Source organism: Aspergillus melleus (assembly GCF_016097325.1).
Source record: "Aspergillus melleus strain CBS 546.65 chromosome Unknown contig4, whole genome shotgun sequence".
NCBI lineage: Eukaryota > Fungi > Ascomycota > Eurotiomycetes > Eurotiales > Aspergillaceae > Aspergillus > Aspergillus melleus.
This window is the reverse complement of record NW_025763373.1, coordinates 2,421,821-2,437,488: the sequence shown is the minus strand read 5'-3', so window position 1 is coordinate 2,437,488 and position 15,668 is coordinate 2,421,821. Positions and strand designations below refer to the sequence as shown.

Below are 15,668 nucleotides of genomic sequence, written 5' to 3'. Positions count from 1 at the left end.
CGATCTGGGAATAGCTCATCGTGGGTTTGAAGATGCCCACCATGCCATGCCCACCTCGGCCATTATGGCCGAATCAACTAGTCCAGTGGGGAACTTTCGGTCACTTTTGACCATCGAGTCGCAAGTTGATCATGGCCGGTCGACAGCCCGTGACCCTCCAGCCACCATCCGTCTCTGGGCAATTGGATCCGGCGATACCCAGCGGAGACGGCTAAAGATTTTGTGTTGAACCTGAAAGACCGTTTGTGTTTCTGCTACATGACATGCCCGCCTCCTACGGATGAGGGGAGGAGGCTGGGAACTAGCGCTGCACAATTGGTCTTGCTGGTTCACCAAAGGACTGAAGATATAAGGCCGGTACCACCACCCAGTTCTGTTGATTTTAGAGCCAGGCTTCCTGGCCTCATTCACTGAATGTGCTAAGCACAAAAGTGTCTTTATGGTATATCCTTGCGGATTACCGTTTGTACTTTTTGCAACCTTCACAGGTATGGTGGCCCTGTGTTGTATCTTCCCCTTCGCAGGTATGGTGGCCCTGTGTTGTATCTTCCCCTTCACAGGGATGGTGTTCCTGTGTTGCATTTGTCCCCGACATGGCCTTGGGCCCTATGTTGTATAGCCTGTGCCCTGGGCCATCACTACGATGGATCTCCCACCCCAGCGAAAGGCAGACACCTCTACGCGGTGCTGGGGACCAGTACATGTCCATCACCTGATGGCCCTGGAAGCAAAGATCTGCCAGATCCCGTACCGATTCGTTTATAGTTTAATAATATTGCATCACTGCACTTAAGAAGATCCAAAATACGACTTGTAACTAAGCAGCCGCACGATGACGAGTTCGACCGAAATCGCCCTTTCGTATGTACAGCATACTGTAAAGTAGTTCTACACTTACACTTCTGTAACGTAATTGAGGCACCTCCATCTGATTTCTACTACTATGTAAGTTCCTAGAGCCTTTATCAACAGAACAATTGCGTCTTTTTAGAAGAATTGATTAGGAACTTGATTCGGGCATTGTAAATGCCCACGTCCTAGATTATGATACTCACTGCAGCGTGGTGGTACCCATCCGTGTGGTCCACTGCAGGCTTTGTATCTCTAGGCATAGAGTCGTAAGCTTTAAGAGGTCTTATTATCTCGCTGAAATTGTTTCTGGCCCTCCTCGTGGATAGAAGGGTTTTCTGTAGTAGCGAGCTGTTTGGTAGGCTGTTTCGCTTTTGAAACTGTCTCATCTACAGCTCGTAAAACATGGTTTTTATATATTAACAGGTTATCGGTATAAATTGCTATTCGTTGCTATTTCACATCCTCGAATGAGATGAACTAGTGCCGCTTTCGTAAGAGAGGAAGCACCCGAGGGCAATATGCGCTAACCGCTTCTAATGCTGCTTTTGCAATTTGCGTAGTCTGTTGATTCGATAGCGGGAATTGATAATGAATCTTTTCCCTCCTGCTATGCTACATACGGTAGAATACATGAACCCTTTTTCTCAGAGGACTAAGGCTCCGGTGTTGCGGTCTAATCTCATCATATACTTGTCCTTCACAAAAAAATGGAAATAAGTATTTGAAACCAATTGTCTTCGGTGCACCTTCGCCCAAGTCTTCAATTATTTGGTAGACGTGCATCTTTCAGCCCTTTCGCCTCCCAGCCGGCGACCTTGTGCTAGTGTCCCCATCCAAACCTAGCGCTTTCTGGAGTAGATCAAGCGCCCAGCTCAACTGCCTGTTCCACTGTTTCTGTTCATCTATACTATTCTCCAGTACCCTGTTGCAAATTGTCAGCTCCTAACATACGTCATCGGGCTCCATCCAAACTGTGGTCTTCTATTATTCTTCTGTTTTCACAGTATGAAGAAAAAGAATAATGAGACGGGAAGATCCTAAGATGTCATCTGACGTACTCCGTTCGGTCATTTAGCCTGAAATATGATTAACGAGGATTCCTAAATACGTGCCCATCACGACAATGATTGGAAGCTATACTCTTTCAGGAGTAACGAGAACTCTCCGTGATGATCTCCGACATCGTTCACTTGATTGACAACCTCATTCCCCTCGTTTTGAATGCTATCGAACCATTGATATTCTCCGGGATCGGCAGGCTCTTCGACGGGCCAATCTGCGTGCAACTGGTTTGATAGTTGATTGGCCTGTTGAGACCGCGTTCCTAGTATCTCTCGAAGAGCTTCAAGTCTCTTAAACGAAGTTCCCGGGACATGGTTCCATTCAGAATTCCAATTGGACATCTGGTGCGTTAGCTTTCAAGTGCAAGACAGAAAAGAGAATGAATCGGCTAGGTGGCCGGGGAAGGGTGAAATAACTAGTCTGACCGTTTCGCGGAGATGAATAGAAGGCGCTCCTAATCGCTCGGTGTTTAAGCTCAGATGTCTCCGAATCAAACAGCTTGTAGTTGGCCGGTACGCAGCAAAATGGTGCCTGTGCCAAGAGTATTGTAATCCACGGGTCCTTCTTTCCGTTCCTCATGAATACCCGCTTTGGCAATCGACACCTGTGTGGCATTTTGTTACTCCCCACGGAAGATGGCTTTTCTCAAACCTCCATGCATGGGGGTACATTCTCAAACATTGGGTCTGTTTCGGAAAAGAAAGGATCTGATGCTAATGTGCAGTGCGTCGGCTATACCTATGGTGATATGTTCGGACATCTTGCCGCCCCTGGCGTAGATCCACAGTGCTTACCCAACGGTCAATCTGCAATATAAACACATCGTGTAAACTAGTCGTTATTTGAATACAGCTACGTTCCACAGCCTGGGGACTATGATATCCAAGTCAGAAAGTATACGAATACAATTGTTATTCTTGATGTACAGCCTGTAGCAAGATCGAATCCGAGCAATCTTAGCCATGCGCCCCCTGTTCCACACATCTGCCATGAGAATCGCAGCATCTGATAACTTTCTGACACGGAGGCCAGTCACATTGTCTTGTCGGATTTAATCGGGAGACTCCAGCATTTCACCCGTCGGGCACGTGGAAAGGAACCGGGGTCCATCCAGTGGAAGCCCATCCCAAAGAGAAGAATCGTCCATACTGGCTTCTTCGAACGTCCAGCCATCCGAACAGTCATGCTTGCAACAGCATAGCCGCCTTGCTGGCCGATCCCTCTCCCCATTCTTCCGGCGAACTAGGAACTGTTGCTGACGATACCGACCCTGATGAGAAAAGTCCCCGAAGGCCAGGATTTGCAGGGAGGGTAATCCGGTTGGACTGAACGCCCACTGAGAAAACGAAACAAACTCCCGAGCTTCCACATTAACCGGGCCCGACCGGACATGTCGCTGCTCGGTTGCAGTCCAGGTAAAAGGCGAAAAGATCCGATATCGAGCGGAGGTGTGGCGATTATGCCGGCTGGTAGAGTGACTTTGGCCCCCTGCCCTGTGTAATTCAGACATGATTTCACGCCGGATATTGCGATGGGCTCTCTCTTCTCCACTGAATCGGACGTGGAGCAGTTGTATTGACGAGCGCTCTGCGACATGGACGAAGAGATTATGCTGCTCTGGTCAGTGGTATGGCTTTCATGCAGGGCGTTGTACTTACCGCAATGAGCGGGGTCAGACATAAACCTAACGCGGTCAATGAGCAGTGCTGGAGGACCTGGGGAATGTCACGGGTCCACCGTGGGGAGACATCACGAATGTCCTCGAAGAGTCCCTCCTCGTCCACCGCAATTAGCTGACGCTCATGGAAGCTCAAGGACCTCAAGGACGATCGGTGGTGGAGGATGGCTTCTTGAAACCCTGGAAGAAACCGAGGGAAGTTGGCCAGCTTGATGTGCAGGTGCTGCAGACCACGGAAGGAGAGTAAAAGTTCCACGATGGCTATATAGACGAGTCGGTTATCTGATTCGTGGAATAGGTCGCTGTTGATCTCGAGCCACTTTAACGGCGGAGGGCTCCCCATCTGCGCCAGTAGCCACAGAAAGTGCAGCTGATTGCCACATTGAAGCAGGCGCAGCTCCTGCAGCGACTGAAATGAGAGACTTCGCGTGGACGCTGATAGCTCGCTCGGGAAATGCACGTTCGAGAGGGATAGCGAAGATAGCGATGAAAACGGATTGGGTGGGTATGGTTGATGGGAGAGTTCTAGCCAGGGCTGAGTGAGCTCGGGAACAGTCAGGTGGTGATCCGCACCAGACAGCAGGCACCCAATTTGCAGTTTGCGCAGATGGCTCTGGTTCTGTCGCAGGCATTCTCGCAGGATCTCGATCTCCCAGCGATGCCGAATGCCCTCCCACATTATCTCCGCTAATGATGTCAATGTTGATAAGCCTCCAAAACCCTGTCCTGCATGCGGGCACGTTCCGTCAGTCATCAGCGAAACCCGTTTGATATCTCTCTGATGATGGATCAGATACCCGTTCGAATCGAGTATGCCCGTGGGCATGCAGGTGCCTAGGTGCCAGCTGTCTCCGTTAGTATGCATAAATGCTAGGAGTGTAAGGCCGCACCAGAATGAGTGAAGTGTGTCAGTTTTGAACAGGGCGAAAATCTGGCCCAACTGAGCGGAGAGGTCTGCCATGAAGCTTTCATGGGCAGTCGGTTCAGGTGGACTTCCCAGGAATGACTGGCCGTGTGACACAGGGGCAAGGCGGGGTGTTGTGTGGTACATGCAGCGGTGGAATCTTGCGATCTGGATTGGAGCCTCTATAACGACCCGCCTGGCGTGTTGCAGAAGCTGGGCGGTCCGTGGGTTGCCATGTTTCCTGAAGAATGCACCAATGTTGAGATCATTCAGAGCCCATTCAGAGCCCGCGCCAAACCGAACCGATTCGTACACTCGGGGTATTAAGACAACGCGCAATCCTGTGGAAGCCTGACTCATCGATCGAACGGCATGCCATGGTAGCTGATATATAATTAGCATCTGTATAGGTGAGAATTGGAGAAGGCGATAGACGCACCAAATCAGCAACCATGTAGAGAATCTCCAATGGTAAGGCGTGCAACATGGCGGCCGGGCTGTGTAGCTTCCGTCCCCGAATATGGGCTCCATTACGCTTATAAAGGGAGTTATATATTCGCAGAATATTGGATATCATATCATTTCGTAGAGATCGGGTAAATGGCTGCTCGGGGGATTGATCCTAGCCTCGAGATGATGCATTACCGCTTAACCGCGCTACTACGGTGAATCGGGGGATACGAAAATGCATTGTGCACCTTCTCCGAGAAATCAATTGGCACTGATCTTTCACTCTGTTACTATCTATCCTGTGTGTATGCGGGCTGATCCGAGGTAAACAGTACCGACCGAATTTCATATCGTAACTTCGGCTCAAATTCTACACAGCGACAATAAATCCCTGAGTTTCTAAATACAGATCCTTGCGACAGGTCCATGACTCGGCACACCGGTGCTGGAATACCGATGAGCATTTCCCAAGGTTTGAGCGCACCAAATAGCGATTAAACTGCGTCCTTAATCAGATAGTCTTAGGCATCAGTTAGGCTTGGGGGCCAGGTCGTGTCCTGGGGGCCGTTGGCGAGGTCTGGTTTTTGCCCGGAGCGGGTATAGGAGAGCTTCGGGATCGCCTTGGCCGAAGCCGCCTCAGCCAGTCCTGACGTACTTGCTCTTGCGCTTTGGCTTTTCGAGCCCTTTTTTGCTTTTCGATGCTGGACCGCCAAAGAGCCCACCATACCAGCTCAGGAGCTTCCCGGCGTGACTCTGTAGGGGGGATGGTGCAGGGCGTTCGGATACGCCCTGCTGTGGATCTCATTCGTTGAGGACCCATGCCGTCCAGTGTTTGTAGAGATAGCCAATGTAGCAATATGGAACGAGGGTAATGCTGATGCCACTCCTGCAAAAGCGGTTAAGAAGTTTCCGCAAGAACTCTGATAATTGTCCCGGCGTCCGGCCTGTTATATGTAACTGTTGGAACGAGTTTATGTGCAGTCAATTTGGACTGGGTGTAGACCACGTGCGGAAGATTATACCGACAGTAGTTCCAGATGTGCCTAGAGTACTTGGTTGCCCATCAAAAGCGAGTGGTGCTTTTATGGAACCCGTACTTGGCCCGAACTTTCTGCTGGGGACAGTTCGTCAAAAGACTAACGCCTACTATAATGTGATACGCGCCTGGTTGGATGATGTTTGCATTAGGAACTCTTTGGGCCCTACAGTATCTTTAAGATGCCAGTCATTGCGGCAGTGTCCGCTACGTGTCGGCCTTGCAGTCACTAAGTCCTTAATTCTAGACATGAAAATAAACATGTAGTTCCTTGTGTAAACTGAGTGCTATTCATGATCTTTTCTCTGACTCCCAATTGAATCAACCGACAAACGTTACTAGAGGAATAATTGTTGGAATACACTAGCAGTGCAGCCCACCGTCGAACCCACGGTCCGAGCTGTTATTACTCAAAACTGGCGAGCCGCGGGATATTCCCTGCCGGTCGACTTGCTCTGCCATTGGGTTTTCGCTACCCTCCGAACCCAAGGAGGCATTTAAAATCTCAACGTATACTATCGTGAACCGATTATACCGGGTGACAATTGAACCGTGGTCTCCTTGTATTTCAAAGGCAGTTGAATTGGTTGGAGGCAACTGTGACCGGGGACGGGTCCTGATAGCCACTGCTAGCTTGGAACCCGGGCAAGGAATACAGATACCCGCTAGCAAGTTTTCATTTAGATTTAACCGTATTTATTCTTGATTCAGACCAACTTGATCCGGGAAAATTTCTTTGCCTAGTTCCTTAGCATGCCACGGCTTAGTAGTGTAACTACACCGTGCAGAGAATAAAACGGCTTTCTCTACTATTGTAATTAATAGCCCCGTTCTCAAAAGCTAGGACGACAGGCCTTAGAACCGAGCCGAGAGTTTAGGATATGCGACGTAGGCTTTAAGCACCAGTTTCATAAGATAGGTCCAGCGGCATCCTCCGTCTGCCTAAAGGTTGCCAAATTGAAATTACTAGATCAGTTCCGTAAATTCACCGCTCGAATCAAGGGAAATATGGTTATTGTCAGGGGTTCTACAAGAAAAAGTCCGGGTATGTGGGCGCGAAGGAGAGCAGCATAGGAGGCCGTCTGCAAGTAAAGAAAAAAAAAATAAAGGTTCTGGGGCCGGGCAGTCGCTCCGCGTGCAATTCGCGTGCAACTGCCTCCTCGCCCTTCGTTGATTGCCCGGGCATTATTTTGCTTCGATGGGGTGGACCCACTTTGACTTACCCTGAGCTGGGCATCAGCCCATCTATAACAAAAAGAACCAGAAATGGAAATATCCCATCCCAAATGACTGACTCCCGTCACGCTACCGGGGTACGTACTTAGCAAAAGTCTACCCCGCGATGTACAAATGGAAATTCTATCCCGCGAAAATAACCATGTATGGTGGTCAGAAGAAGACGGATGCAGTTAAAGATAACCGGGCAAACGACGAGCATTTCTGACGATCCCCTAGTTCCACTCCATTTTGCCCGGGCAATTACCTAAGGTCAGGATGATCAATGGCGTTCGGGCGTGATATACTCGGGTATCTGCAATGACTTACTATCCATGCCACTAGGATGAGTTGACCGGTCGACGGTTGGAATATACCGCTGAGGTGATTTTGTTTCGTGTCTCTGCCAACATGTGACTTACGTAAAGTGGCTGCCACTTGACCAGCACTCTGACATGACACGTTCTGTTATCGACGCACTCGCTTCGGATCGAAAGCCCAAGACATACCCGGGCATCTGACCGCGCTTATCGCAAGGGATCTCTCGCAGTGATAATCCTACTCTTCAACTGGGCCTCTCTATAATTGTGAAGGGCAACATTATTACATTCCCGTGGTGGAAAGCCCGCGGAGTAGGTAAGGGGATGTGTCCAATCACCGGAAACGGGGAAGGCAGATCTTAGACCATCTGGAGTAGTAAGAATGCCGACAGCATTTCTTATAACGAGGAGGCATTGAGCCATTTAGTATCTTATGAGCACCGCAGCTCTACGATTCTAGTATATAAAGCTCAACATCAACCATTTGCCACCCAGCCTCTGCTCCTCGTATCCAAGCAGTTCACCTCGTTCCCTCCCTTCAAAGAAAATAAACGCCCATATTCATTCGAAAGCCTTACCCCAATTGACTGGTCCGAATAGCCCGATAGAACGATGTCTCAGCCTGTTGTCCATCGTCCGGAGACACCGACCCTCCAGCCGAATTCCCTTCAAGCACTTCATCCCAGCGTTTTACCTGAATACGCTGACGCACCGTCCGATTCCTCAGCCTCGACATCGGAGTGCCCGTGCTGTACGCCGTCCCCATTGCCAGACCTAAAGGATCTCGGCCAAGCTATCCCAGAATGCAGACTCGACACACTGGAGGGCCAGTTCCAGGATTCTGTGAGCTTTCAACCGACTACTGAATTCAGTACCCAAGCTGTGGCAATTGTCCCTCACGACCAACAGGCCAATGGTTACTGGTTGCTAGTCAACTTACTCTGTCATCGGGTATTCGATAAATGTGGAGATCGTTCTAAGATCCGAAATTTCAGCGTGTTCTATTATGGGAAGTTTGGCCCTGGCGACCTCCTGATGGCCGTCTCACGGAAGATTACCCGGGATGGACCGACCTGGCTCGAGGCTACGGTCACCCGAGGAGGCATACTGGTGGCTACCGCAACCGCTTTGTACGATAAGATTCACTCTGACACTATGGACGACGCGCAGGTTCAGGAAGCCAACCAACGCTGAGCTATTGGGTATCTGATAGGGTTTGCAAGTTACCTGTTGCAAAAAGGAAAAATGGTAGATTTTACTTTCGGATGGCTAGCTTCTAGGCAGACTCGACGAATGTGCATGGAATGGATAGATAGTGAACGCCAGAACGATTCAACCTCAACTAATCAATACCGTTCACATATAACGCAACGAAATCTTATCTTTAGCGCGTAGATGCCCTTTCATATGGCTACTAATAAAATATCATACTCATCACCGTGTCGTATGGGTGGAGCTTGATTTGACGTAACACCACGAGTCCTTGCACTTCCCCAGGAGCTACTAGTATTAGTTAGACGGCGCTTTGGAATAATTGAATCAACTAATCATCTGCCCAACACCAGGCACATCAAGCTCATCAGGCTTCAAAAAGAGCAACACAAATATAGGCGGTTTCTGGCTTTTCAGACAAAGGCCGCACTTGTGCCATGCAGGGCGAGCGAATTATGCTTACTGAGCATAATACCGAACGAACAACCGCTTTGTCTCTGCCCATGGGCTCGGAGGGACCATATCATGCGGGAATCTTCCATCGTGCGTCATGGCGCATCTATCGGCTCCGGCCTTCAATAACTCGGCGACTGCCTCCCAAGATCCTCTTTCAATTAGCCTGTGCAATGCTGTGTAACCCGAATGGTCTCGAGAATTGACGTCCGCCCCGTTCACAATGAGCAAGGAACATAGCTCTTGCCCCTGATATCCAAAACAGTCCTGCCCGACATGATGCAGAGGTGGCCGCCCCTGGCTGTCCCTCAGGTTTACCAGAGCCCCATACTCAAGTAGCATAGTAGCCAATCCGACATATCCTCTTCGCACAGCAAGAGAAATAGGCGTCAACCCTTCCAAATTCTGAAAGTTGACATAGGCCCCCAGCGATAGAAGGGTCTGGACGCATTCTTCTCTGCTTTCCCGCTCGATCCCCATCTGTCCCCTGCTTCGGATGGCACTGAAAATCGGTGTTTCCTTCATCGTTCCTTCAACACCATTCACGTCGACCCCTTCGCTGACGAGCCAGTTCAACATATCCGGACTACAGCTCAATGACGACGCGGCTAGGTGAAGCGCTGTTTTACCCTCGGCGTCTCTCGCCATCATGTTGGAACCGCTCTCGAGGAGTGTCTGCGCTTGTTTGATGGCCCCCTTCGAGATTGCGAATAATAGAGGGGACTTCTGCTCAGAGTTCACAGCATTGACGTGGGCTCCGTGGCTGATTAGGGCCCGGATAATGGCTGTGTTATCCTTCCTGCGGCTTCGCGGCTTTGTCGCAGCATAGAAAAGAGCAGTCGGTCTTTCTCTATACCGGTGCGTTCCTCTGAAATTCGGATCGGCACCATAACGTAGCAATACGCGCACCGCGCGTACGCACGAATTGGCAGTTGCTACCTGGAGTGGTGTCATTCCGAAGCCATTCTGAGAATCCGCTGGCACACCAGCCTTTATCAACATCCAAATTATCGCCGGAGCTGCGTTATTCGAAGCAGCGACATGTAAGAGCGTATTTCTGTCCCTCAAGGTATTAGGGTTAGCCCCATGCTCCAAAAGCAATGCCACTTTGGATTCCTGGTTAGTCCGGATTGCCTCCGTCAGCGGAGAACGCTTCTCAAACGCCAAAGCGTTCGGCCTAGCACCGGAATCCAGGAGAGCTTTGGTGATCGCCATGTCGGTCCGGCTACTGGTCGCCACAGACAATGGCCTTCGGGCGCGCAGGTCGGCAGCGTCTGGCAGCGCTCCATTCCCCAGGAGAAGGCGCACAACATGGGTATGCTTATGCAACACAGCTTCTATGAGTGCTGTCGACTGGACCTCATTCGGCGATCGGACGTTGATGTCAGCGCCTGCATCCAGCATTCTGCTTATCCCACGGTCGCACCCCCAAACTGCGTACCATATAAGGGCTGACCCTCCGTCAGATGTGATATTTCTTTGATACAGATCGTCGATGAGGATGTTAAAGAGGTTTTTGTTACCTCTTAAGAGGCTGTAAAGGTCCTTTATCGACGCCAGTTGGTCCGCAATGTGCGATACAATCTCAGGCGGAAGAGCGTGAAAGGGCATTGTGTAGGACTCCCCTATATGTCCATAATTGGTAAGCCCACAGTTGATTCCATCATACAATAAGAACAAGGGTGCTCGCTCTCACCTCGTTCCCGCTCCGTAGCTCAAAAATACTAAGATGGCATTCACAGATTGCCGAGGTAACCGCCTGGTATTTATATATTTGGTTGAGACCTCACCCTTGATAGCGCTAGCGTTTCATAGCACTAGGTTTCCATAGGCTTATGTATTCTTTTCACCGGTGTGTTGAGTGTATAAAACAAAATTAGGTCTTCCTGTTTGCAGATCGAGGGGTTACAGTAATCGAACGCTACCCCGAGGAACTTCTTAACACTCCCTTTTCTATCAGAGTTTCCCACTGGTGGATTCAGCGATAAGTTGGGACCCTATCTAACGTCAGATACTATGACCCAGGGGCGTGTTGCGCCTTCTGCACGCTCCTTTAACATGGGACACAGATCGTTATGACCGGGCATTTTGTGTGGGCATTTACTTGCTCTGCTGTACAGGAATAGGAATGGCTTCTTAATAGGAATGATACACGCTGCAATCATTTTTGGATCTGCTCATTATATCAGTTGCCCTACAGGACCCCGCGGCCGGTATTGACAGACAGTCCTGAAGTTGCTCGCCCCAATATACTTTCCAATTTGTGGGCTTATAAGATACTCGGGAAATGCTCATATTGCCAGGGAACAGTGACCAAACAGATAATAAGACCCAGCGAGATGAGCCCATGACGTAAAGCATTGGTTTGTATAGAAATGCCCGGTAGTGGCCCCCTGCTGTTGCATAGTTGTAGCCGAGTTCACGAGTAGCATTGCTATCACCAAAGCACGTTCATGAGGACTATTTCACTTGGTTCACTGGGCGTCTGCTGGTACACCCTACCCTTGTCATCCACAGTAGCACGCTGCCCTGCAATAACCACCCACTCGATCACCATATCGCTTTGGCTCGCGGACTGACGATCGCGCTGGACACTACGCGAGTTCGACTCCAAGACGTCAAACAAGCTCGGAAACGGTTTGTTCCCAAGGTTTGAAGGACGAGAGAGCAATGGGAGCAGCAGAAGCGAGGGGATCAATTATAGGTGCACTGTCTGCATATTTTTCAGTGTCTAACCGCCGTCGTAATTGACGTATCCCAGGGGTTGTCGCTACTCCCGTAATTCGAGCTTGAAGTGAAGCTGGCCGCCCACTGTCGCGTTTGGAGAGCCGCCCCGGAACTACGAAACGCACTACGGCAAGCTTAGGGGCACGAGCCCGTGGGGAATATGAAATGAAAGCAGCAATAGAATGTGCCGAGTATAGGAATGCCTCTGTCCTCGGGGGCCTGATAAATCCTCCCTGATCACGGATTGTCGAGGAGTACCCATCCAGAACTTGCATGCTACAGAAAAGGCGCTGCATACTGTGTAGCAGAATGAACAAGGCTGGGAATGGCCAATCTACATATGCTTCCCATTAAATGAGGCTCTAGATTCCTCGTGCCTTCCTATTCCAGGCCCAAATGCCTGCGTGCGTAACGCATGTCCGCATCCGAGATTTGTTTTCCTCGCTGTAGATATAACATTATGTCCTCCATCGTAGCGGATGCCGTTCTTACCCGCCACACCCGCCGCCCCATGAACCGTTTGACCTCATCCACAGCATCCGACTCGAGATGGGGAAAGACACCGATGAGCTGGTTGAGTGTGACGGGTCTTTCGTGCGACAGCCCAGGCCAGAGCGACCGCCACCATCGTCGTTCCATTCGCATCGCCGCACTCCTAAGCCGGTCGGCCGTAGTGTAAGGGTATTGTCCGGCCGGGTCCCAGACATCCCATAATGGACGGAGTCGGCGACTGAGACTCCTACGCTGTGGACTCGATACACCTAAGAGCCCTGGCAGTATATCCGGCGTGACGATGTGACGAAGCGTGCGATGCGATCCGGAGGCGGCCGGCTTTGGGCACTCCATCATGAGCCGATTGTGCTCCACCGCCCACTGGGCCAGTGCCATCTGTGTCGGACGGAGATCGGGCACCACACGCTGCAACCAGTCCGCGGTGAAAGGCCCATAGATCCGGAGTCGTGCAAAGGTCACCTCTTCGTACGTGAGACCCCACATTCGTTCGACCAGTGTGACCAACGTAAAGGAGGAATCCTGAAAGATTCGTGCTTCGTCGATCCACAGCTGCGCACACTCGAGCTGTGCTGGGGACAAGCATGGCAACACTATTCGGACATGATCCAAGACGAGTGGAGGACGTAGACTGGCCGATAATTCTGGTAAGGGTTGCGGAGAAGCTGTCATTGTCATGCACAATAGTTAGCCCAGTAAAGTCCAATACAGCAGCAAGGGAAGAACGTCGCTTAATGTAAAGCCCTCAGCTGGCCATAGTACGGGCAATTATGAGAGCAAGGGAAGTTTCAATCTTTAGCCTACATGGCTAGAAACTTAGCTATAAGAACAGCATTCTAATCTCGTGTTCACTCGCTGCAAAAGGCATAAAAAAGCGGGCTTTTCCAAAGATCCTTGCCCGTCTATCTCGCGCGTGCAACCGGGCCTCTCGCCAAGTGCGCATGATCACGAAAGTGATGAACTGTTGAATGCTCAACGGTAGAGATAGCATCACCAGAACAAGGGTCGAGGACATCCCCATCCGAATGCAAATGGAATATCTCTCTGTAAGAGCTCGTATCAAATTGGCACCCTTGGCCACCTCATTTGGGGCTTCGGTCATTTGGGGCTTCGGCTCGGTCATGGTTCTCAGCTTCCGCATTCCCAGTTGAAAGTGCGCGTAGTAGTTCCAATATAACCTTGATCATCTGCGGCACCAGGAATTCCCCAATGAAGGAATCCTCAAGACCTGTCTCGCTAGCATGAATGCTCCCCAATCACGGTAGACCGCGATTTCTTTCTGCCCTTCATTGCCTACAAGGCGTCGTGTCGGATTTTCCAATCACTATATGCTCCATTGTTTAACCGCGAAATTCGCCGAAATTCCAAACTACGACGGTCCCCTCCGCTACACAGTGAGAGGTTCTTATTGACATTGGCGCCAATGATAATATTCACCCCCCCCAGCCTCGGTGAAATACATACACCAACTACCATACGTACTGTAACTAGCCTATTACCAAACATATTATAAACTGCCGGTGAATGGTGTGTTTGATTCTGGTGGGTCTTTTCACAAGAGCCTGCATCTGCCCATATTCTTCCGTTCTCAATCGCTCCAGTTAAAGCAGGCCATGAGGTATCTCAATAGGAAGATGGGCTTTAGACCGCAGGGAATCAAGATTTGCGCCGCGATCTAACCGGCAGGACTCTATCCTGTTGTCTTGATAGCCAATCCCATAGATGACTTTGGCGTCCAAGGACCTTCAGAGACGGCACTGGTGGTAACGTGATGTCGGCCGCACATGTCGGCCCATAATCCGCCGGTGCTTTGTGCACAGTTGGTTGGGGTCGTTCCCGCTGAATCCATCAATATAGAATCTTATTGCAGGCAGCCGGAAACTCACAATGTCACAGTCAGTTGGGGCAGGAATGTAAGGATGGGATCGATACGTGTAAATCCGGCCATTTGGCATCTCCAGTATGGTCCAACTGCGGATCCCGTACAGCCGCCAGAAATCATTATGGCGACGGAGGAGATTATTGCGCCGTTTGCGAATTTGTTCCTGCTTCCCCCGATTCTGTGAAGACACCATCTACGCATACCGCAGAATTATCGCAGGGTAGAAACGAGTGCACGAGCGTCCGGACTATATAAATTCATAGCCTTGTGGTTATGTGGGGACGGCTACCAGCCCGCTAGTAATGGCCGCCTAGGTGTAGATGCATGCGGGTTGAATCGAAAGCTTCACCGTGCAATCAGGAAAAGAAAGAGGTCGAGTGGGCTCTCCCCAATCTTACCCTTTCGTAGGATATTGAGGTCTGATGGCTGAGCGTCATTTGTACCAGAAAATTGATTAAATCGTCTGCCGACTCTGACACTGAGATAGCTGCTACGCATGTCGCCCATGCTCATATGACCGGTACCGGAGTGTGGAAGGCAACATATTATTCCCCCTCCCATCGCGCTGGGTTCAAATCTTGGACGCTAATACAATCACCAACAGCTCCTTACCATAGAGCCATCGGTGTCGGTAATCTCCCCTATCTATCGTGTGCCGTTATGTTTGTCAATTTGTCTCATGCACTATCCAACATATTATCAGATTCTAGACTGTCATCCTAGCTCAAGACATATGTCGCCCGGAACTCAGCATCCAGTTCCCTTTGCCGGTCAAACACGGTATATAGAGATGCTTTTAGAGGTAGATTACATGCCTTGGACGTACAACGCTATAGCCAGCATAGCACATTGGACCTTGCTCGCCGGGTATCTCATAGCCCCTGGGACGTTCACGGCTCTACAGAAGTCTGGTCAGGTCCAGAACGCTCTGGCAAAGGACCAAGTCGGACAGGCAGTGCTAAATACCATCCAAAACCCCCCACTTTTGGCGATTGCCTGTATCCTGTTTGTTGTGTCTACAGCAACACTAGGATGGCTCTACTGGGAATGGCGTAACAATTACATCTGGCTCGCTCATCGACACTTCACGTAAGCGGCCCTTCCTTTTCCCGCTTTGCGTGAAGCGACCAGACTCGACCCGAGCCCAGGCCCATCATCATGAACGCAGCTGCCGGGCTTACCACCACTCTCATCAATATCTACACCGCGCGATGGCGATTGGTCTATCATGGCCTTGATCACCACTATTATAACCGGAGTCACACTGGTGACGTCTTTCTCGCTGGCAATGGTATTCAAGTTCATCAAACTCAAAGAGGTGCAAGAAGCCCACGTGCGTGAAGTGTATCACAGTGATCCAGAGCGAA

General features: G+C 50.3%; 4 protein-coding genes across 4 annotated transcripts; 1 reads left to right on the top strand and 3 right to left on the bottom strand.

Annotated features, from left to right (window-relative positions):
* Positions 1 to 2,965: 2,965 nt before the first annotated feature.
* On the bottom strand, positions 2,966 to 4,983 carry LDX57_007727 (uncharacterized protein; the record flags this gene model as incomplete). The annotated part of the gene is made up of 4 exons (XM_046089444.1): positions 2,966 to 3,526; positions 3,573 to 4,437; positions 4,483 to 4,880; positions 4,936 to 4,983. 4 exons carry the CDS (start codon positions 4,981 to 4,983, stop codon positions 2,966 to 2,968), a joined length of 1,872 nt encoding a protein of 623 aa, XP_045945414.1.
* A 3,146-nt stretch (positions 4,984 to 8,129) lies between these two features.
* LDX57_007726 (uncharacterized protein) lies at positions 8,130 to 8,711 on the top strand (the record flags this gene model as incomplete). Its single annotated transcript, XM_046089443.1, has 1 exon — positions 8,130 to 8,711. One exon carries the CDS (start codon positions 8,130 to 8,132, stop codon positions 8,709 to 8,711), a length of 582 nt encoding a protein of 193 aa, XP_045945413.1.
* Positions 8,712 to 9,188: 477 nt separating this feature from the next.
* LDX57_007725 (uncharacterized protein) lies at positions 9,189 to 10,793 on the bottom strand (the record flags this gene model as incomplete). The annotated part of the gene is made up of 1 exon (XM_046089442.1): positions 9,189 to 10,793. The coding sequence occupies one exon, from the start codon at positions 10,791 to 10,793 to the stop codon at positions 9,189 to 9,191; it is 1,605 nt and encodes a 534-aa protein (XP_045945412.1).
* A 1,497-nt stretch (positions 10,794 to 12,290) lies between these two features.
* LDX57_007724 (uncharacterized protein) lies at positions 12,291 to 13,246 on the bottom strand (the record flags this gene model as incomplete). The annotated part of the gene is made up of 1 exon (XM_046089441.1): positions 12,291 to 13,246. The coding sequence occupies exon 1, from the start codon at positions 13,095 to 13,097 to the stop codon at positions 12,291 to 12,293; it is 807 nt and encodes a 268-aa protein (XP_045945411.1). The 5' UTR covers positions 13,098 to 13,246.
* Positions 13,247 to 15,668: the final 2,422 nt, after the last annotated feature.